Source organism: Hippocampus zosterae, chromosome 9 (genome assembly GCF_025434085.1).
Source record: "Hippocampus zosterae strain Florida chromosome 9, ASM2543408v3, whole genome shotgun sequence".
In the NCBI taxonomy this organism is placed as follows: Eukaryota; Metazoa; Chordata; class Actinopteri; order Syngnathiformes; family Syngnathidae; genus Hippocampus; species Hippocampus zosterae.
Window position 1 is genome coordinate 23,463,718 of NC_067459.1, and position 22,883 is coordinate 23,486,600.

Consider the following 22,883-nt stretch of genomic DNA (forward strand, 5'->3'; position numbering starts at 1 on the left):
ATCAAAGTAATAGACTTCATACTTGCTGATTCGCATTACATTTTACTTGCATCAACATCTTAAATTCAATAACATTACATCATCAAAGATCACATTCTTCTCAGCTACCATAAAATTACAATTATAAAAAAAGATTGTTTGATTTTTAGCTAATTTTCCATTTTCTGAAATCTTTATATTATTCAACCTCTGAAAAATTCAGCCACCAGTTTGTAAATCCCACTTGCAGTTTCCCGGGAGGTGCCCCTGACCAAACGTTTTTCAGTGGCAGTAAAACATTAGTTTTAATCTCCAGGACAGAAAGTTAAAATACTCAATTCATTATTGGTGCAGCAGTGATGAGCTAGGTGGGTGCCAAGTATCACATTCAGAACAATACAGAACTTGAATTTTGCCTCCAAGTCAACGCAAAAGGGGCATTTTTCTTGATGTGAATTTTATTTTCATGACACCTTGACTGTGGATCGTAAGACAATAAATGACCGAGTTATGTACGTATATTCTGCTCCGTAATGATATTGAACCAACCACTCGATCGAAAAATGTCTGGGTACGCACTGGGACCGAAAGTTCACCCAAAATTGTATCAAATTAACAGTTTCCCCCTAACACAAATTAGACGACACGCGTGAATAGTGATTTTAGCAGGGGTATGACAGACGATATTTAATAAGTGTTGAACGATGATTGCTCACTTCTCCGAGCTGCCGTCTTGAAGCTTGAACACAACTCGAGAACGTCCTTGCGTGATGACGTAAACACATCGTCATTCCCGGCTCGTCTGGAGCATCCCTGGTGGCTAAGCTAGGTGGTTAAGTGTACCCCTGTTTTAGTTTTGCGGTTTTCACGAGAGAAACGACCATAAATATCAGCTGTCGCAAGTGCAGGAAACACGAAACAGTCTTCTGCGTGTCCGCGTTGGGCCGGTCGCTATGGCTCTGCAAGGCCCGGAGGAGCTGGGGGAGCCGGTGGAGGAATCGGAGGACTTGGACGACCATGACGCTAGTAATATCTCGCCAGCCGAGGAGATACCGCTGCCTGCCGGGCCCGGGGGCGACGACGAGGATCCCGTGGGGAACACCGTTCTGCTGCCCTGGGACCGCTTCTCGACTTGGCTCCACTGTATCTGCGTGGTGGGCTTCGACTTGGAGCTGGGACAGGCGGTGGAGGTGAGGGAAGACCCGCTGATGTCAGCTGGCTCAATCATCGGAAGAAGGAAGTCCGCTGGGAAGGGTTCCAAAAGTTACCGTTTTATTCGGGGCTCTGACTAATTCATGGACTAGAAAACACAAACCACTTCGTAAAACTGTTTGCTCAGTGCAGGAAGCAGATAGACATATGATACAGATAGCGTGTTAAACACACGTTGGTCCTAAAACATAAAGAAAACAAACAATGAATGAGGACTTTTATGTCAAGCAACTGCTTATTGATCAGGGAAAAAATCAATTACTGGGCAAGATTTCCTGAAACAAGCACACATAGCTTCACTGAAAAACAAGACAAACTATTGAAATGAGGAACATGCAGTATTGCTCAAGAACATGAACATTTGACTTTCTTTTAAACTCGTAAAAAGCAAGTCTCAAAACCCATCAACACTGTCTTAAAACTAGGTTCCAGTGCATCAATGCTATATGACAGTTCAAGCACTACTTTTGTCGATGAGACTCTCTTCCCAACTCACCCAGATGTCTCAAGATCAGTTTAACAGCTGGGTTTTGCAGCAAATAACAGAATAGCCCGCCCCTTAACAAAAATAAGTAAGCAAATTTGTGAACGCTTAACTGCAAGGTTTCACTGTACAGGCAAATAAAAATTTTGAGTTGCATGCCTTCAGTGTAATACCACGTCCTGCCACAACGTGGTGGGTAGCACTGAGCTACTACTGGAAGAGATGTCGCACATTTAAGCACGAGAAGAAGAGGCAGAGCCAGTCCTTTAATAAGCTCCATTAGTAGTCTTCACAGAAAAGAGAGCATTTACACTTGTGACTAGCATAAACTCTGTCGGTGTTGGTGCTCCGGGTGTGTTAAAGTAGCAGTTTAAAGATTTATAATGATCAGACCACCCATGCTAAATTCTATTAGCCTGTTGATGGCGTTTCACTTTATGTGTGATTAGGCTGGCGGTCGTCTACTAAATGGACAGTATACGGTGAGAACATTTTGTCTAATAAAAAACATGTGCATTCTGTTTTCTTGTCAGTGAAAAATATAGAAACTGTACAATATTAAGTACACGTTCAATTGCTGGAACATATGTGCATCTCAAGTTAATTGAGTGGAAAATTACAGTTACAATCTATTTTTCCACTCTACTTATTTTCAAAGGCATGGCCTAACGTTGTTTATGAAACATAGAGATGCATTATTAGTTCTATCGCGCAAATGCAGGTAAATTGCCATGAAGTTCAAGCGGCAGTTCGACTGCTTCTTCTAAATCTGAACCCAAAGCCAACAGTGAGCTGATACTGAAGGAAGGCAAACTAGTTGTGAAGGTAGTTAATCCATTTGTGACTGCTTCTCAAGAACACGAAAAGGACTTTGTGCTACGTTTTGTGATTAAAGTTATGTATGACTTGAAATGTTGCGTTGTGGTGCGATAACTGCGCTCGTCTCCCCTCCAGGTGATTTATCCGCATCATTCCAAGCTGTCGGAGAAAGAGGTGAGGTCGCTTGATCTGTTACGATCCGGTCCATTCGCACAACAAATAAATCCTGTTATTGTCGTGCTTTCCTCTCAGAAAACGAGCATTTGCTACCTCTCCTTCCCAGACTCCAACTCAGGTAGGTTTTGGTTTGAGCTTTTTTACAATATTTTGGTCTGAGCTCTTTTACAATATAACTCACCAACATGCTTACTTGGAATTGATTTTTTTTTCTTTGATTTCTATTATTTCCATGCAAGTTCATTTTGGCAAAAAAAATCTTGCAGGAAGAAAATTCAGAAATAGTTTTGTATTCTTTGCTTTTTTATAAGCGGAAACAAACAATTAAAATTGGAAACGTGGATATTTGTGAGGAGGGAAAAAAAATCTAGGATTTTATTTGCATTCCTTATTGCCCAACAATTTGACACTCTTTGGACAGTCATACAAGTCTAAAGAGAAGGAAAATGAAGGTGAGTTATACCGTGAAACTTCTATGATTTTATCCTTCGAACTTGTTCACTGCCATTGACGGCCTTCAACAACAAAGGTCCATTTTTGTTACCTGGGCTGGCAGGTAATTAATTAAGTGCTCAAAATGTCAAGAAATTCAAAACGTCCCATGTCAAAGGGAGCATTTACCTCATCCTGCTTGCCAAGGGCACTCATTGAATCAGCTCTGTTTCCTCTTTCTGGATCTTGAAGCTTTCCAAACGTTTTTTCTTGAGAACCTATCAATCAAGCCCTATAGTTTTCTTTTTTTTGGGGGGGGGGGTTGTGTGACATCAGCATGAAAGAAGTCACTCATAAAGCTTTGTGACAAAAATGATTGCTTTGAAGTATGTGCCAATTACTACAGTGTTGTTAAACTTTTGCCATCTAAAGTTAATGTTTTTCAACAATATATGAATTATGGTTTAAATAATGTTTTAAAATAAATTAAATGTCATTAAAATGTACTGCATAAATATATAGACATAAAAGGTGGTGGGAATTGCACCTAAAAACTAGTTTAAAAAAACGCACTGTTCTGAAAGATTAAATGAAATTTCAATACAACCGAATGTTTGCAGTGAAGCCTGCGTGGGATACTTTGACATTCTCTGCTTGACAAGCATCACTGGAAACCTAAAAAGCCAAAGAAGTAAAACACATTTGTATATCTAAAGTGCAGGCTTGCAAGATTTGCTGACATTTTCCATGTTTTTTTTTCCAAATCAATCCTCTTACAAGGTGTTCATTTTTGCTGTTGAAGCTGGAATGTTTTTTTTTCAGTTGTCGTTTTCATGCGCTCATTTTTCTCCCAAACATTTGTGAGGGGACAATTTAAAGTATTTGTGACAGTAGTTTGTACACTTGAGTGGTTTTCCAGCGTGGCGCGCTTCAGGCGCAACTGTCAATGACGGTTGGTCGTCACGCAACCCCCACTCATTTCATTCATTCATGACTTATAAATTGCAGGCAGAGACTATTTAGCTGTTCAAATTGTTTTAATTCTCTATTCCTGCAGAGGCTTTTAGAAAAATATTTAAAATGTGTAAAGTGGTGTCATGGTGGTTGTGCGGTTTAGCGTGTGCAGCTCACAGTGCAGCGGCCTGGGGTTCGAGTGTGGAATTTGGGTGTTCTCTTTCCCCCGTGCCTTAATGGGGATTTTTCCCGGGTACTCCGGTTTCCTTCCACATTCCAAGAACACGCTAAATTGTCGGTAGGTGTGATTGAGAGTGCGAATGGCTGTTTGTCTGTGTGTGCCCTGCGAATGGCTGGCCACCAGCTCAGGGAATACCCGTATACTGCCCAAAGTCAGCTGGGATAGGCTCCAGTACGCCCACAACCCTCTTTAAGATAAAGTGGTACAGATAATGGATGGATATTTTTATTCAGATCTGAACAAAAAAACTGTCTGTTTAAAATCCATAATTTTTTCAAATCTGAACAAAAAACTGCCTGTTTAAAATACATAATTTTTCAAAAAAACACGTACGAATAAAACAAGCCGTTTATAAACGCAAAGGATACCGTGCAAAGAGAAACGGCAGCCGGTCAAATGTAGTCGCGCCATCTCCCGAGGGACCGAGGAAATGCACAGGCAGGCTCTGGGCGCGCCGCGGCAGAAGCAACAATGACGTCAGATATGCCGTGGCATGAGCGGAAATGACCGAGTGTTGTCCGCGACTGATTTAAATCGCTATTTTTATGTTCTATTTCATTATAGTCTACAAATTCTGGTCTTTGTAAACTAAAGCCAATTAGTTACTCACAGCGTGACAAACACTGCAGTCGTCATGTTGAGGACAGCGAATCAGGACCCGTTGTCTGCAAGATAATTTACATATATTTCCCATCAACCCCTTTACCTTTGGCAAATAGTCTTCGTTGTCCTTATACTCGACCGTGCTAAAGTCAGCGTACCTTCCAAATCCATTTTCAGATGTTAAGTCTCGTAATGATAAGTGATAACGTAGTGAATTGATGGCATTTGGTAGCTTAGTATGTTAAAATGTGCACCGTGACTATAGATGGGGTGCAGATGTTACGCTACATATTGGCCTCAGACCTCTACTAATGTTGTGAAACTTCGGTTACACACATACTAAAATTGGAACGATACAGAGAAGATTAGCATGGTTTCCCTGCGCAAGGATGACACGCACAATCGTGAAGCGTTTCCAATTTTTAATTAATGCTTCCTTAAAACTCTCTCTCTCTCTCTATATATATATATATATACTTTGTATATAAATAATCTTGCCCTTTTTTGTGTAAATATAGGGAATTCGGGAAGAGCTTTCATGGCGGCTTGAATAATTTTGAAGTTAGAATGGTTTGGATTTGTCCAAAATGTGGAAGGAGATATAGTGGACTATATACTAAGATGTGAATTTTATTGGTTGGAATATGGGGATTTTGGGAAAATCTAAAGTACTGAGAATGACCTGAACTGTTCTAATTTGGAATGATGCGGAATTATTTTATCGACTGTCTCATTGGGAATGAATGGGGAATTATTACAAGATAGGAAAAAAGTTTAAAATATGTTTTGTTTTATTTTCAACCAAAAAATATTTGAAAAGGAGTGATCCCCAGATGAATAGGTTATCCAAATAATTGTCAGTGTCTGCCCTAGTATGACCCCTTTCAGTGGCCAGTATTTCCTCACTGCGGCTCCCTATGGTTGCTTCCAGGTTGCCTGGGCGATACCCAGTTTTGCTTCCGCTTTCGTCAAGGCTCCAATAGGAAGTCGTCGCTGGGCTGCTTCCTGGAAACCAGTGACCGGGATGCGCCGCCCTGCCTCAAGGTTGTCGCACACAATCACGCACGCACCAGCATAAACGTACACTTGAAGCAGTGGTTCTCCACCTTTGTTTCAAAAAATACTTAACCTTCCAAACGCCACCAAAAAAAAAACAACATCATTGTAGGTTCTGAGTTTGTGGTTTGGCAATTTAGCAGATTTTTTATTTTTATTTTTTTAAACATTTGTACAGTTTATAGCTTTTGATCTCCCCTGTTTATTTTGCATGTAATTCCACTGTTTACCACTAGACCACCATTACGCTTGGTCTCAGAATCAGAATCATCTTTATTGGCCAAGTATGTAGAACACACAAGGAATTTGTCTCCGGTATAACACGCTGCATTAGTATCATCATAAACAAGGACATGACAAATGCTGCTCTCTCTTCTGATCTATCCCAAACATAACCAATACAGAGAGAGATTACTGTCGGCCTGTGTTTATTATCGTAAACCACCGTAACATTACGCACTGAGAGCATTAAGTAGAGTTTGAGTATACAGTATGTTGTGTATGTTCCCAGAGGGAGCAGGGCCATTATTACGGCTACGTGTATTTTCGTCAAGTGCGGGACAAATCTCTGAAGAGAGGCTATTTCCAGAAGGTGACTGAAACCGTTATGGATATATGAAATTGTACCACAATTGTCCCCGAGCTGATCAATCATCTTGTCGCTGTTCTGCAGTCTCTGGTCCTGATCAGTAAGCTGCCCTATGTGACCTTCTTCCACTCGCTCCTCAAAATCATGGCTCCAGAATACTTTGAGAAACAGGAACCGTGTCTGGAGGCGGGTACGTCTTATTTCTACGTTTTGCCTTTTTCGTCAGTTAGCCACAAGGTATTTGCCAAAGTTGGAACTGTTAGCTACTAAACGCATCCACAACTGCCAAAGCAAGAGTGCTTGAAATATAGATCACATAATAATTAATATTATTACATATTTGAAAGACATTTGTACCAAATACAAGATTTGATGAAAAATGTAATGTAGACAAGTGTACAGTATTGGACAAAAAAAACCCCCACAAGATTGTTACACCAAATATACAAAAATATCAGAAAAAAATATTGGATCCAAACAGTCGGCAAAAATATGACAGAAATTCAAAGAAATTTATAAAAGAAAAGACTGAAAGAAATATATAAATATCAAAAAATGTCACTGAAAAAACAAACACCTACGGACAAAACAAGTCGTTTATAAACGCAAAGGATAACGTGCAATGAGAAACGGCAGCAGGTGAAATGGAGTCGTGCCATCTCCTGAGGGACCGAGGAAATGCACAGGCAGGTGCCTTGTTTGAGGCATCCATGAGGCAGCGCTGTGGACATCCCGTGGCATAAGCAGAAGGGGGAGGAGTTAAAGTCACACAGCAGGAGAGACTGGGAGAATATACACAATCAGAGATTGGAACTTTTTGTTGACCTATTTTTGAGATGGGTCTTTGTTTTTGTACTTTGTAATTTATTTTTTGGAGCACTCCATGTTGTACTCCATGTTGAGTATGTTCAGAAGAATATAAATAAAGCCATATAAATAATAAATATTTCATATACTGTATATTTTTTGCATTAGTAATTCATTTTACAAATAACTTTACATTTTTTTGGTAGTAAATTAATTTAAGCAACAAAAAAACTAAGGAGCCATCGGGAGCTGAAAAAGCCTCTTTTTAGTGAGCCGAGTCGAAAGAACCGGCTCTCTAAAAAGAGCCAGAATTCCCATCACGACCAAACACTGCCGTGATGTCTAGGACAGCGAATCAGGACCCGTTGTCTGCAAGATAATTTGCATATATTTCCCATCTACCCCTTCACCTTCGGCAAATAGTCTTCGTTGTCCTTATACTCAACCATGCTAAAGTAAGTGCACCTTCCAAGTCCAATTTCAGATGTTAAGTCTCTTAATGATTAGTGATAACGTAGTGAATTGATGGCATTTGGTAGCTTAGTACCTGTGTAGGTGGTAAAATGTGCACCGTGACTATGGATGGGGTGCAGATGGTACGCTACATATTGGCCTCTGACCTCTACAGATGTTGTGCAACTTCGGTTACACGCATACTAAAATTGGAACGATACAGAGAAGATTAGCATGGTTTCCCTGCGCAAGGATGACACGCACAATCGTGAAGCGTTTCCAATTTTTAATTAATGCTTCCTTAAAACTGCCTGGGATGTTTTGAAATAGGGAAATGCAGCGGCAAAAAACAATAGCCTTTTCCTCCTTTTTTGTAAATATTGTGAAGAGTTATCATGGTGGTTTGAATAATGTTGAAGTTACAATGGATCTGTCCAAAAGGAAGAAGGGAATAATGTGGACTATGTACTAATATCAGAATCAGAATCAACTTTAATGGCCAAGTATGTAGAACACACAAGGAATTTGTCTCCGGTATAACACACTGCATTAGTATCATCATAAACAAGGACATGACAAATAAGTATGGAAGGACATTTCGTAATATAAGTGAACCGAAGTGCGGTGGTACTACGCAGTGACAACTGTGAGACAATGTGCAAAGTATCAAGCAGAGCTAAAGTGATCAGTGGTAGAATGCAATACTATGACAGTTGTACACTTGGTGCAGAAAATCACAAATCTATTAAAATCGCCCAAAATGATCAGGGGTGACTTTGGGTATTTTAGTTCAAGTTTGTTTACTTGTTCAGCTAGCGTTTGTATCGCCGTGTTAGCGTTAGCTTGTGGCGCAATGTAAACACCGACTAGTAAAAAGGAGGTGAACTCACGTGGCGAGTAGAATGGCTTGCAGTTTAAAGACAGCGACTCCAGGTCCGGGCTGCAGTGTGCGTCGAGCTTTGTGACATCAGTGCACCATTCTTCGCTGATATAGAAGCAAATCCCACCATGTGGAGCAAAACTAATATTTGCCAAAAAAATGAATAAAAATAGACCTTAGAAAAAAATATTGTCCAAAAAGTATGACAACTCAAAATACAACAAATATTATTATTTATATTGTCACATAAATGAGAAAAACACAAGATGAAACCTGGTCCACTCACTCTATTGTCACCCCACACGTAAGATTTTCCTTTGCTTTAGCACATCTTTTTTGATAACATGAAGCTTTTTGCTTTTTTTTTTTTTAACCTCACAGCTTGTAACGATATGGACCGCTGGCCAACGCCGCATCCGGGGAGGATCCTCACGCTGCCCATCATGGGCGTGGTCGTCAAGGTAAGAGCACACAATGACTCGCGAGGGGAAAAACCTAGAGTGTGTTGACATGTGAGAGTGCCACCGCAGGTGCGGATCCCAACCTGCTACGACAAACCGGGAACGTCGCAGCTCGTCCATTCGGCTAAGGTGACAACAAAGTTATATAGTCTCTATTCAAATATTTTCTTTTGATTAGACTTAATGTGATGTTTCCTTCTTTTTTTTTTTGGCCAGAGTGACAGTCTGGTGTCCATTGTGCTGCCCACTATCCATGAAGTGGACCTCTTCAGGTAAGTTTAGTTTTGGAAGTTCGAGCTCGGGCTGACCGTGTTTTTTGAATCGGACGACGCATTGAGCAAGTTCATGCTTAGCATATGTGATGAAAGGTTCATGGAATGCCTCTCTTTGTCTGCTCAGGTGTTTCTTTCCAGTCTTCTTCCACATCCAGATGCTGTGGGAGCTGGTGCTGCTTGGGGAGGCGCTCGTTGTCATGGCGCCCTCTCCCGCTGAGTCGTCAGACACCGTGCTGGCGCTGGTCAGGTGGTACCCAAATTCCATTCATTCCACATTTCCTCAAACATGATCAGAAAACTGAAAGTGAGCAATCGAAGGACCGCCGTCGGTACGATCGGCATATCCTGGAAAGAAAATACGTCAGGGATTGGCGCAAGTCGAAACGTGAGTTACACTTGCACGGGATAGTGGCAGACAAAGAAATTATGTTGGAAATATTAAATTGTCTGGAGTATGAGGAAGAAACAAAATTCACCAAGATTAGAAAATACATTCCAAATGGTTATTGAAATTATTCTTATTCTTATTATTTAATTAGAATAACAATAATGGAATAATAATACTTATTATTCCATTATGATCAGTATTATACAAAACTAGCTGGTTCGCCGCCCTCCGGGCGGCTCATCAGCTAGTTTCTGCGGAAGGCTGGTAAGATGGGCCTTCGGCCCACAAAAGTGTTGTTGCTTGGTTCAACTTTTTGTTCATCTTCATTGCTTATCGCGAAAATAAAGAGATGTTTAGCTCTACTAAATAACTAACAATTTCATTGCAATGCTTGTGGGTAGACAACATTTTTTCGCTAAGATGCCCGCGCGATCGTAGTGAGCCACTGCCTGAGCGGCGCAGTGGCGGCGCGGTGAAGTAGGTACGTTTTGAAAAGGGACAGACGGAAGGACAGACCGCGTGCGGGACGACGCGCAATATATATATAGATAAAAAATGTTTGAAAACAATGCAACATATATGCATAAAAGGTCTCTAAAATATACTGCACATTAAAAAAAAATATTGGAATCCAATACAAAATGGACAAATATCAGACGAAAATAACATATTTGACCAGAATTTTCAATGAGAATTACAGAAACATGAGGTAAAAATGTCAGTTGTCATCTATCTGCGCCCGTTGTTGAATTTTATACCCAATATAAGGCCCCCCGGCAGCCTTCAATAGCGTTGCTCTCTTTGCATGTAGCTGCGTGTCTCCTCTGCGCTACTGCAGCGACTTCCGGCCGTACTTCACCATCCACGACAGCGAGTTCAAGGAGTACACCACCAGGACGCAGGCTCCGTGAGTCCAAATGCAAATACATTTCACTGCAGTCAAATGTTCTTTATTGTGACAAGCATTAAGGGACCTAAAAAGAAGTTATGTGTATTTTTGGGGTGGCTGAAATGGATTTGGATTTGGTGGTGCAACCACTTCAACATGTAAGGTCATGCATGGGACATATGTATCCGTTTTTGCCGAGTCGTAATGACGGTATGTCACTCCTGCCCGTAGGCCGTCAGTCATCCTGGGAGTGACCAACCCTTTCTTTGCCAAGACGCTGCAGCACTGGCCTCACATCATCCGCATCGGCGACATGAAACAAGCAGGTCATTGCACATCGAATCCAAATCCTAATCTTGTGACGCCTTAACTGCTATGCGACCGTTAAATCGTGACACCCACCCTCCACGCCCCCTACAGGTGAGATGGCCAAACAGATGAAAGTGAAGAAACTGAAGAATCTGAAAACTCTCGACTCCAAACCCGGTAACTTTCCTTCGTCCTCTGCATCGAGCTGGTCACTTGTAATCTGAAGCAGAAGGGACAAAATCAGGCAATGGTCTTCCTAAATCGACTCAATATCTCTCAGACTCCAGTCTTAAGGCTCATTCTGAATCATTTGGAACTTGATTGAATGATTCTAGTGAATGAGGTCACGGGCTCAGGAGAAACACTCCTGACTTAGATCATTTACTTGACAGAATCAAGTCAGCAGACTCACAGACCATTCATGTCTCACCTTGTGTGTGTCTGTGTGTTTTCCAGGTGTATATACAGCATACAAGCCATATCTCAACAAAGATGAAGAAATCATCAAGCAGCTCCAGAAGGTAAACGCATTAGTTGTGTGCCAGCCAATTTACAGCATTCTGAATAATCTGTCAAGGCTCTCGCCGAATTTGTCACACGCACAAAAAAAAAAAAAACGTTTGTTCCTATGTGTATTGGACAAACAAAACTCAGGCAACAAGCTTTTTGTGAAAAGATTTATTTCACGGCAACAGTGACTTATTCTAAGAATGTTTGTTTTACTCACACTTCAAACATCTCAACAGTCCTTTTTGTCCATTAAATGTCAACAAAAACACTGCAAATGTGCTCTTGATGGCAAAATAATGTATTTACCGAAAAAATATTCACAAGTGTTACAATTTTACATTTGACAACCCTAAAAAAACATTTACACACTATTTAGTAGTAGTAGTATTTAGCCGTGTGTGCCTGAATCTGTAGCATGCATGTGTGTGCGCGTTTATGTATGCAAATACCTCACCACTTCTACTTCAAAATTTAAATAATCCATCATTTTTTCTATTTTTTGTGATACTCTTTGTACTACATTTAATATGACAAAAATCATTTACAAACTTCTTGGAACACTTGATTTTCCAAAGCTGCCCTATTCCAAATGCTGCCATCTGTTGGCCATAACCATTAATGTTTTTCCCCCTTTTTTTTTTTCTTCGAAGCTCCAAGATCAAACCAGAACTGGCCAATACTTTTCTCCCCCGACTCCATAAAAAATGAGTAAATAAATAAATTGCTGATTACAGTGTCTGTTGCGAGCACCTCTCGTTCCGATTCCTATTTAGGAATTTGTATTTCAATGTGGCTCAAAGTGTTTATCATGCAGCATCTCGTCAAAATATTATATGACTCTGACAGTCCGTCCTTCTTGCCTTTTTGTCAGGGTGTTCAACAGAAGAGGCCCTCGGCGGCCCAGAATGCAATTTTACGGCGCTACTTTCTGGAGCTGACGCAGAGCTTCATCATCCCTCTGGTACGTGCCCCAAAATTTGTGAACGCTCGTCATCGATGACGACGGCAAGTTGACGATGCGAGCGTTGCGTTTGTTTGCCCGTGGAGCAGGAGCGCTACGTGGCCAGCCTGATGCCGCTGCAGAAGTCCATCAGCCCGTGGAAGAGTCCGCCTCTGCTGCGGCCGTTTGTCCAGCAGGACTTCATGAAGACGCTGGAGAAGGCCGGCCCGCAGCTCACCTCCAGACTCAAGGGAGACTGGATCGGACTCTACAAGTACGTCCACGTTGCGCGTGCGTCGCCACAGAGTGGCCAAAATGGCCTCCCGTCTGCAAAGCTTCATGCAAATTGCTGTTAATGGGGTTCTTTGCGGGTTCTCCAAGTGTTTTTCCTTTTGTGGTCCTCACATCCTGTAATGCGCATTTTTCCCCGCGGTGTCCCACAGGCAATTCCTGAAATCTCCCAACTTTGACGGCTGGTTCCGTAACAGAAGGAAGGAGATGACACAGAAACTTGAGGCCTTGCACTTGGAGGCGCTCTGTGAGGAGGTGAGGAGGAAGGAAGAAGGTTGTTTTCGGTGTCATCGAGCAAGAGGTCCCAAATGCTTTTGCGTTCCAAGGACCCCACCAATGAAACCACGTGAATTATTTTTGAAGAAAAACATCCCAATGTACATTAGTTTTGAGAATAAAGTTCTATTTTAAGAACTTTACATTTTTCTTATATTCTTATTTTAGACACCTTTATTTTAAAAAAGGAGGTTATTCTTGAAACAATATAACTTTTACTCTTGGAAAATTTAGATTTTTAAAGCTTTTTACCCCATCAAATGTTGTGCAACCCCAATTTGAGTTTTGTGATGTTATGTCTTTGTTAGGGCGGCCCGGTAGGCCAGTGGTTAGCACGTGGGCTTCACAGTGCAGAGGTACCGGGTTCGATTCCAGCTCCGGCCTCCCTGTGTGGAGTTTGCATGTTCTCCCCGGGCCTGCGTGGGTTTTCTCCGGGTGCTCCGGTTTCCTCCCACATTCCAAAAATATGCATGGCAGGCTTATTGAACACTCTAAATTGTCCCTAGGTGTGAGTGTGAGCGTGAATGGTTGTTCGTCTATGTGTGTCCTGCGATTGGCTGGCAACCGATTCAGGGTGTCCCCCGCCTACTGCCCGGAGACAGCTGGGATGGGCTCCAGCACCCCCCGCGACCCTAGTGAGGATCAAGCGGTTAGGAAGATGAATGAATGAATGAATGTCTTTGTTAGGACCTGCAGCAGCGAGTCCAGAGGCATTCGGAGGTGGAGACGGTGGATCTGGTCCTCAAGTTGAAGGACAAACTGGCAAGTAGAAGAAATTGGAGCAAGAGAAAAGAAAGAAAGAAAGAAAACCACTGACGTGTGTGTTCACTGCCCCTCCTCCTCCAGAGTCAAGCGGAGAAGGACCATCTGCCCGTGCGAGCCGGCACGCTGGCCAAACTGCAAGCTCACATCGACGGCGTCATCCTAGCCTTGCCTGAAGACCTCCAGGGTATCCTCCACAAACCCACCACACCCTGAACTTTGAATCCAAGACAACAACAAAAAAAAATGGCCCCTAACACATGAAGAACACTCTGTGTTGTCTCGATCATTTCCAAATGTCCGGAGGGATTTTTCTCGCCACTTGACAAGGCTTTTCTTTTTTGAAGATTTGCTTTTAAAGTGCACTTCTCTCCGTGTATACTTGTAAAAAAAAAAAATCACAGATACTAGTAAGCAAGCAGCCTATAGTGGTGCTTTTAATTTTTATATTTTCAACAGGACTAACATCCAATAAACAGCACAACAACAACAATCGAGCACCAGCGACACACTCGGTTTGGCAGTCGCCAATCAGGCGTCTGCATCCAGGTCATGCCACCCTCCAGAAAATGAGAGCCTTCTTGCGAAATGTGACAGAAAAATCTTGGACAGAGTTCCGCTCCAACAGATTTTTCTTACGAAAAGTGTAGGGAAATTTCATGACATTTTTCTTTGGAATTTTTATTTATTATTATTATTTTTAGGGCGGCCCGGTAGTCCAGTGGTTAGCGCGTCGGCTTCACAGTGCAGAGGTACCGGGTTCGATTCCAGCTCCGGCCTCCCTGTGTGGAGTTTGCATGTTCTCCCCGGGCCTGCGTGGGTTTTCTCCGGGTGCTCCGGTTTCCTCCCACATTCCAAAAACATGCATGGCAGGCTGATTGAACACTCTAAATTGTCCCTAGGTGTGAGTGTGAGTGCGAATGGTTGTTCGTCGCTGTGTGCCCTGCGATTGGCTGGCAACCGATTCAGGGTGTCCCCAGCCTATTGCCCGAAGACAGCTGGGATAGGCTCCAGCACCCCCCGCGACCCTAGTGAGGATCAAGCGGCTCGGAAGATGAATGAATGAATGAATATTTTTTTTTTTTTTAATCCTGTCTATCTGGAAATGTAGTCTTTATTTTGTGTTTGTTTTCAATCAATTTGACACAGGAAATTTGATTCAGTATGTCCAGTAAATGACAACAAATGAAAGGAAAATTTGTTGCAAAATTTTGGAACATTCTTCGAAATTCCAATCAAATATTTTCAACCTCTGAAATTTGCCATGGGAAGCTTAATCGAAATTTTCCTGTACAATCCTGAGATTCTGGAGAATTGTTGGAAACTTTTCATGGATATTTTGGTGACAAAGTTTCATTTATGGCAATTCTCTAGGAATGATTTCAGATTTCCCATAAGACACTGCAACAAAATTTCCTTTGGAAATAAATAAATAAATAAAATCAAACCTGTCACTTCTTGGAAATTTCTGTACAGGAAATCCAGCAAATTGCTGGAGAAAATTGTCCAGTAAATGGAACATATAGAAAATTTGCCATTAAATTCTGGTAAATCCCTGGCAATTCCATGAGGACGTTTCCAAATTTCTGTGTAAATTGAGCAGAAAGATTCCTGTACATTTCTGAAATTGGTGACATTAAATGGGGGAATTGATGGACACTTTTCATGGAATTTTGGGTGACAAAATTCTAGTTTCTGGAAATGTGGCTATTCAGTAAATTTCTATATTTTCCTTGAGTTCCTGAAAACTTCAAGGGAAATTTGCCGGACATTTTTCAGTAAACCTCAGAATTTCTGGTGAGTTACCGAAAGCTTTTCATGGGAAATTCAGAGGAATTTTTACAGTAAATTTGTGAATTCCCAGTAAGTTATAGAAAACATTCCATGGGAAATTTGGTGGAAATTTCAAAATTGCTGAAAACTTACCATGTGAAATTTTGACATAATTTTATTTTCAAACTAAGAAATTAAATGACTAAAAATAGCTTATCCTCAACCGTTTGGAGAAAAAAAAGTTTCTTATTATGTTATCGTTTTATTAAAAAAAATGTCAAAGACAGTCAATAGCACAGCAATGATGCAACACCAGCGACTTGCACATTTTCACATTTTTTGCATCCATGTCTCATGACCACCTGGCCAGACAAGTTTTGCATTGCGTTATTTCAGTTCTGCATGAACTTTTAAGTAGAAATTCTTTCAACGATCTTTGAGTGAGTTGCTGACAATTTACATGGGAACTGTGGCAGAGAATTTTGGGAATGTTCTACCGGTCAATCAAAAAATTCGGTTCAACTGCTTGAATTTGCTCAGAAATGGTTGAATTTCTTTTCTTCAAAGAAAATTCTGGAACATTTCTGGAAACTGACAGAATGTTTCCAAAAATCTAGTGAATTTCTGGTTATTGAGTTAAATGGTGTGGAAATCATGGAATAATTGTCGGGAATTTTCTGGGACCTTTTTTGGGTGGAACATTATTTCACTTAACCGTATAGATATATTCCTTGTGTGTCTATAGTTGTGTTTTAAAGAAAATTGGCAGAACATTCTTGGAGATGGAAATATAGAATACTGTAAAACGTTTCCGACAAGAAATATGTTGGAAATTTGACTGAAACTTCATCACACACACACAAAAAAAATCTGAACTTCTTTAAAAAAAATTGAAACTTTTCTCTCTCGGGAAATTTGGCGGAAATTTCCCAAACTACAGTTTCTAACTGATTGTTTGAATGTGTTAAAAATGATCACATGGCCTTAATTTCTGCTTGTTAAGCTAACTGACGCCATTTTGTATTATTTTCCCTCTTAAATGCCTTCAAAATCTCTCAGGAAGTCTCAATAAATTTCACTCACACTCGGAATAGTCAACAAAAATGTATTTATTATTGCATTATTTTGGCCACCATTTTACAGCATTATTTGACGTTTGTCTTCTTTTTTTTTTTTTTACTCTTTGTTTTGACATGATTGTACTTCTAAATTGGCATCCTTCTTTTTCACAATTCCCCCAAAGGAGCGTAAAACCCATTGTGTAACATCATGATTGCTGCTTGACTATTAATAATTGTATAATTTTTATGTTATTATTTTATCTAACCTAAACACCGTGGAAAATTTGCAGGCAATTTATGGAAAGTATATTTGTAATTTGACAAAATCTTCCCGTTGAATGTTTGGAAACCATTCATGGAAAATGTTTGAACCTCCCTGCATTTTCCCTATAAAATGTTTTCAATTAATTTGGTGGAAACATTCCCAATGAATTTCTGGAAGCTTTGCATCAGCGATTTGTCCGAAAATTTCTGCAAGCATTTCAAAAGAAATGTGGTCAAAAAGTGAATTTCAAATCAATCGGTGAATTTGGCAGATGATTTTCTAGTTAAACTTCTGAAAATCTAGTGAATTATAGAAAACCTTCCATTATAAATTTGGTGGAAAATGCTTTATTTGAAATGAATTAATACCCATACTATTTTATGTTGTTATTTTATTTCACATCATGCACACTTGCAGCGGCAAAGCTTTTACTGTATATTTATAACAAAGAAGCATATTTTAACAATTATGTTTTTTTTTTGTGTATGTATGTGTTTAACAATGGAGACGTCTTTTTTTTTGTACAAAATGGTGTAATTAAAAATGTACAAATAACTATTGTGCTAATAGCGTATAAGCTAAAGACGCAAACGACAGTAGGCTAACATTGAACCACTACATGAAACCACTTGTATCATTTTGGAGACTAATGACGTGAAATGAGCATTTCATTTGAAAGTCAACGGTTGCTTTTCATTTTTGTTGACGAAAAATACAGCTCATGCTTGAGTCAATAGTATTCTAATAAAAATTTTAAAACAGCCACACGGTCAACGTCTTTTGTTTCTGTGACAACTTGTAAAAAAAAAATAGTTTCTTTCACAATTTATGTCATTTGTGGATATTTTTAATTTCATGCCGAAAAGTTTTGAAATTCAAATTGTTTGCGTTGTTATTTGATTCCTGACTTTTTTTTAACGTCAATAAAAACAATGCATTTGAAAAATATTTAAACTGAAGAAAAATGGGGAAATTAAACTTTTAAAATGCATAATGTGTAAAATTTTCATAGCATTTTTATTTGAAAATAATTATTTTACAATTTTTTTTAAAAGTATGATTATTTTTTCATTAAATCATCAAGGAAATCGAGGGAAGAGGGAATAATAAAGTATTGTTTAAAAAACAGATTAAAATCCTAAAAAGGAGCCTATTTTATCTCACTTCACTGAAATCATGTTAGCAAAATGAATCATCTTATCAGACATAAAAAAAAAATCCAAATGTCACTCATGCTCTGTCTTTATTTTCTACTATTTGGTGATTACAAAAATGTATAGTGGAAACAATGTTTAAAAAAAAAGAAGCTGTTAGTTTATCGGGGGTGGAGGAGTGGGGGCTGTCAATCAAGTGTTTTAAATTTCTATTATGATCCACTGAAGCAACAACAAACCTACACCAAGGTTTACAATGGGCAAGGCGAGGACAAAAATCTCAATCATTGAAATCATTCCTTTTTGCTCTTCCGCGCTGCCTTTTTCTTCTTGCGGGTCTTTGCCGCCTGCCTTTGCTCGTAGACGTCCTCCAGCAGGACGCGCCCTGTCGCCGTATACCGAATGTCGGACCACGTCAGCACAGAGCCTCTGGGCCAGCTTTCAAGAAACAAAAAAAAGAGGGCTTTTCAAACTCTCCAGTAAATAACTAGGAAATTAAGTGAAAGTTGTCCGGTAGATTGGCAGGGAACTTGTGGGAAATGTGGTCAAAAATTGCAAACGAATGTTTCTATCCTCAAAAACGTGGAAGAAATACTTAATTTCTTCTCAGTAAATCTCAGAATTTCTGGTGAATTGCAGGGTATTTGCTGTCGTCGGTATATTTCTCGAGACTTTGGGACTAAAAGTCCTTACATTTCAGAAATTCCAGTGAAAAAAAATAAGACATTAGGTGGACATATTTCTAAAGAATTCCTGGAAACTTCAGAAACCTCCCAAAGGAAATGTGGTCGCAATTGTTTTCTGACTTTCCAGAGCTTTGCTAAAATATTTCCATGGGACATTTGGTCAGAAATTCCGAGTGAATTACTCTTGTCGGAAATCGGTCAGAAATGTTTCAACTAATTTCTGAAATTCTGGTCAACAAAAAATTCTGGGAACTTTTCATTGGAAATTTGAAGGAAATTCTATCCCGCCAAATATTAGAAACAGCATCAACAACCCCCCCCCCAAAAAAAAAAAATCCATATCGATCATGATACAGGTCTTACCCGTAGTTGTGTGGGGTCATGTAATTGAAGATGTCATTGTATGAAAGCGGGTAGTCCCAAATCTGCACATCCGTCACCTGACCGTCCACTCCCGACATGGCGATCACAGGCTCACCTGACCACACATACTGAACACACACACGCACACTCGAGTTCTTCCGAGACAGCTAGATTGATAAATGGCAGACGGATAAATAGATGGACGGATGGCTAGATGGGTGGAGAGATGGCAGGATGGACGGGTAGACAGAGGATCGACGGTGGCAAGCCTGAAGGAGCGATGAATGAACAGAGAGAGATGGAGGCAGGGGAACGGATTGATGAGTGGGTGAAAGAGAGACCAGTGGATGGACAGAAAGACAGATGGATAAACAGACACATGCCAGATAGAACGATGAATTGATGGCGGATGAATGGAGAGAGAGAGAGAGCGACGAATGGATGGATGGCGAGATGGGTGAAAAGATGGATAGAAAGGTGGTTGCTGGACATCCATCCATCCATTTTCTGAACCGCTTGATCCTCACTAGGGTCGCGGAGGGGTGCTGGAGCCTATCCCAGCCGTCTTCGGGCAGTAGGCGGGGGACACCCTGAATCAGTTGCCAGCCAATCGCAGGGCACACAGAGACGAACAACCATCCACACCCACACTCGCACCTAGGGACAATTTAGAGCGTCCAATCAGCCTGCCATACATGTTTTTGGAATGTGGGAGGAAACCGGAGCACCCGGAGAAAACCCACACAAGCCTGGGGAGAACATGCAAACTCCACACAGGGAGCCCGGAACTGGAATCGAACCCGGTACCTCTGCACTGTGAAGCCGACGTGCTAACCAATGGACTACGGGGCCGCCTGGTTGCTGGACAGTACATGGGAAATGGATAGCGAGAGAGACAGACTGACGGATAGAGAGGTGGAACGTCCGATGGATGCATCCAAAAGAGAAACGGACAGCACACTAGGAATGGCTAGAAAGACAAATTAGCAGACAGACAGACGGATGGACAAATGGACCGACACCTTGCTAGGTGCCATCTTCCTGATGCTCATGTAGGATCCGCTGAAGACCTGCACGACTCCCCTGACAGTGTCCACGGTGAGGCACAGTCTGGTCCACAGGTCGTCCCTGATTCCGGCCCAGATCCTCACGTTGGCCTTGAGCCTCATGCTCCAGTATACGGAGCTCAAGATCATCAGGTCGCTGCCGTCATAGCTTGAGGACAGTGTCAAAGGGGCTCGGCTGGTCGGGCTGAGGGTGAAGATGTCGCGGGATGAAGTCTGGCTGTCCAACAAGTAGCGCAGACACACTGTCACACCTACGTGTGCGGATAGCAGATAGAGCGGGTGATAAATTGGTCGATGAAAGGATCATTGAATGTTCTGATAGATAGATGGATGACACTCACCTTTAGTGGGGGCTTCTGTAGTCCAGCTAGGGTAGGCGCTGGTTGGGTAGGCCCTGGTTGGGTAGGCCCTGGTTGGGTAAGCCCTGGTTGGGTAGGCCCTGGTTGGGTAAGCCCTGGTTGGGTAAGCCCTGGTTGGGTCTGGCCAGGAACGATTGGCCCGAGTACGGTAGGCCCAGGAGCGATATGGCCTGGTTGGGCTATCCCAGGATCGATAGGCCCTGGTTGGGTAGGCCCTGGTTGGGTCTGGCCAGGAACGATTGGCCCGAGTCCAGTAGGCCCAGGAGCGATATGGCCTGGTTGGGCTATCCCAGGATCGATAGGCCCTGGTTGGGTAGGCCCTGGTTGGGTAGGCCCTGGTTGGGTAGGCGCTGTTTGGGTAGGCCCTGGTTGGGTATGCCCTGGTTGGGTCTGGCCAGGAACGATTGGCCCGAGTCCGGTAGGCCCAGGAGCGATATGGCCTGGTTGGGCTATCCCAGGATCGATAGGCCCTGGTTGGGTAGGCCCTGGTTGGGTCGGCGCTGTTTGGGTAGGCCCTGGTTGGGTAGGCCCTGGTTGGGTCTGGCCAGGAACGATTGGCCCGAGTCCAGTAGGCCCAGGAGCGATATGGTCTGGTTGGGCCATCCCAGGATCGATAGGCCCAGGAGCGATAAGCTCCATGTGGGTAAACCCTGGTCGGGTCGGCCCAAACTTTGTTCTTGTGGAAAGTGAAGTAAGGCGGGTAGAAAGACACTCCTGCTTGTCTTCGACCATTAGAAGACAACGTGAACATCTTTCCGTTTAAGTTGTATGGTGCAGCTACACCGTAAAAGAGAAACAGAAGTCAAGTCAACGACTGACCCAGTAAAAATAAAAACCCTTTCACATTTGAAGTCGTCACATATGTCCGGGAAGCATTTGGTAGATGGTTGATGAATTGAGACCTAATTTTACAAAACCGAAGTCATATTTTTTCCGTCATGATGTCAACAATTAATTAGGACCAAGCAATTTGTTTGGACAACTTGTGACAATTTACGACAACTCACTGATCTTCTAAACCGTTAATTTGACCAACATCAACGGTCAGTGATGACCTAACGTTACTGTGGGTTGGCAAAACATTCGCGTCACAAAGATCAACATATTTCCAGGAATGACATTTGATTTAAAGTCCGAACGAGTGTCTGATTGTCACATGGTGAAAGCAAAAACAACAAGGTCAGTCTTATTTTCATCCTTGGGGGGGAAAAAAAAGACTTGATAATGAACATTGCATACATTTTTTTAAGTACAAAGTGATGTATTTTTCTTACAGTACCTGTTGCAAACATGTCCGCGACTTCATTTTTGCTGGAACTGACGGATGTTTCGGTGATCATCATCATCATCATCATCATCAGGCTGATGGAATAAACAGTTGTTTTTATTTTGCCCATCTTCACCTCGATGTACAACCGTGGAACTCCGTGGACTCTCTGACAGAGTGTACCGTGTGTCTGTATGAGTGTGTTTGTGCATGGACAGAATCACTTTCGTTTCTTCCTTTGCTAAGTTTTGTTTCTGGGTGTTTCTCACATCCTCTTTACTGTGTATACACACACGAACACACACACACACACACTCACATAACTTGGATCAGTGGGCGGACAGTTCGATATGAGAGCTACTGTTGATGCAAAAAGTCTACACGCCTCTGTTCAGATGCCTCTTTTTTTTTATATAAAAAAATGAGACCAAGAGAAATCATGCAAGAACTTTTCCCACCATGAATATGACCTTTAACCTGCATGACTCAAGTGGAAAAAAGTTAAACATTTTCAATAGGCGAAGCAAAACTAAACAACTGAGATCAACTGTTTACACAAGCGTGCACTCGTTCTTCAACGGGGGTTGTGGCAATCACATTGAAAAGGGAGGTCCAGGTTTCATATTCTCTCCGCTTGAAGATAACCATGTTAGCTGTGCGCCGTGGTACGTTTGCTATACATCTTTCAAAAAGTGAGATTATAAATATGCCGTATATATTTTTAAAATCACACTATATACATGAAAATATACAAACATGGGAAGAAAATAGAAAACTTGGATGAAAAGAAATATTAGATTTTCAATAAAAATTAATTAGGGTTGAAAAGGTTAAACAATCCAAATAGTTTTGGAAGAAAATATTCGATAAAAAGAAATATTAGTTGCAAAATACACAAACATTGGGATGAAAGTACAAAAATTCTATAGGAATAGTTTGATGACAAATACATACATTTTAGAAGAACATACAGAAATATGAGAAGATGCCAAAACCAAACCAAAACAAAATATCCACACATATTCAACAGAAATACAGAAGTATCCCCCATACAATAAAAACATATTTGATGTAAAATACACATTATTTAAGAAACGTAGG

The 22,883-nt window shown here is 41.3% G+C and overlaps 2 protein-coding genes and 2 non-coding genes across 10 annotated transcripts; 3 read left to right on the top strand and 1 right to left on the bottom strand.

Annotated features, from left to right (window-relative positions):
- Window positions 1–671: 671 nt before the first annotated feature.
- Window positions 672–14,147, top strand: dennd6aa (DENN/MADD domain containing 6Aa). Its single transcript, XM_052076416.1, has 19 exons — window positions 672–1,169; window positions 2,630–2,668; window positions 2,747–2,789; window positions 5,833–5,945; window positions 6,469–6,549; window positions 6,631–6,736; window positions 9,068–9,147; window positions 9,217–9,276; window positions 9,364–9,419; window positions 9,547–9,669; window positions 10,622–10,717; window positions 10,931–11,025; window positions 11,120–11,185; window positions 11,465–11,529; window positions 12,390–12,479; window positions 12,569–12,732; window positions 12,902–13,004; window positions 13,713–13,787; window positions 13,872–14,147. Exons 1-19 carry the CDS (start codon window positions 933–935, stop codon window positions 14,001–14,003), a joined length of 1,824 nt encoding a protein of 607 aa, XP_051932376.1. The 5' UTR covers window positions 672–932; the 3' UTR covers window positions 14,004–14,147.
- Window positions 5,218–5,325, top strand: LOC127608321 (U6 spliceosomal RNA). The gene has a single exon (XR_007964239.1). It is a non-coding gene; the product is annotated as a U6 spliceosomal RNA (small nuclear RNA).
- On the top strand, window positions 7,987–8,094 carry LOC127608322 (U6 spliceosomal RNA). Its single transcript, XR_007964240.1, has one exon. It is a non-coding gene; the product is annotated as a U6 spliceosomal RNA (small nuclear RNA).
- Window positions 14,148–18,104: 3,957 nt separating the features above from the next.
- On the bottom strand, window positions 18,105–22,010 carry LOC127607773 (uncharacterized protein DKFZp434B061-like). Of its 7 annotated transcripts, XM_052076421.1 has the most exons (7): window positions 21,795–22,010; window positions 21,028–21,292; window positions 20,704–20,982; window positions 20,498–20,613; window positions 20,112–20,407; window positions 19,090–19,217; window positions 18,105–18,478 (listed from the first exon to the last, which is right to left on the bottom strand). In XM_052076421.1, the coding sequence occupies exons 1-7, from the start codon at window positions 21,910–21,912 to the stop codon at window positions 18,334–18,336; spliced, it is 1,347 nt and encodes a 448-aa protein (XP_051932381.1). In that variant the 5' UTR covers window positions 21,913–22,010; the 3' UTR covers window positions 18,105–18,333. The 7 variants fall into 7 exon arrangements, with proteins under 7 accessions (XP_051932381.1, XP_051932379.1, XP_051932385.1 ...); XM_052076419.1 differs by having other exon boundaries at window positions 20,498–20,982; window positions 21,795–22,009; XM_052076425.1 differs by having other exon boundaries at window positions 20,498–20,823; window positions 21,139–21,292; window positions 21,795–22,008.
- Window positions 22,011–22,883: the final 873 nt, after the last annotated feature.

Coding starts and splice junctions, on each gene's coding strand:
- dennd6aa (XM_052076416.1), top strand. CDS start 933: ATGGCTCTGCAAGGCCCGGAGGAGCTGGGGGAGCCGGTGGAGGAATCG. Junction 5,946..6,468: donor ATGCGCCGCCCTGCCTCAAG/GTTGTCGCACAC, acceptor GTATGTTCCCAG/AGGGAGCAGGGCCATTATTA. Junction 9,148..9,216: donor TCATGGGCGTGGTCGTCAAG/GTAAGAGCACAC, acceptor GTGCCACCGCAG/GTGCGGATCCCAACCTGCTA.
- LOC127607773 (XM_052076419.1), bottom strand. CDS start 21,912: ATGGGCAAAATAAAAACAACTGTTTATTCCATCAGCCTGATGATGATG. Junction 21,293..21,794: donor CGCGGACATGTTTGCAACAG/GTACTGTAAGAA, acceptor TTTACGGTGTAG/CTGCACCATACAACTTAAAC. Junction 20,408..20,497: donor TACAGAAGCCCCCACTAAAG/GTGAGTGTCATC, acceptor CCGCACACGTAG/GTGTGACAGTGTGTCTGCGC.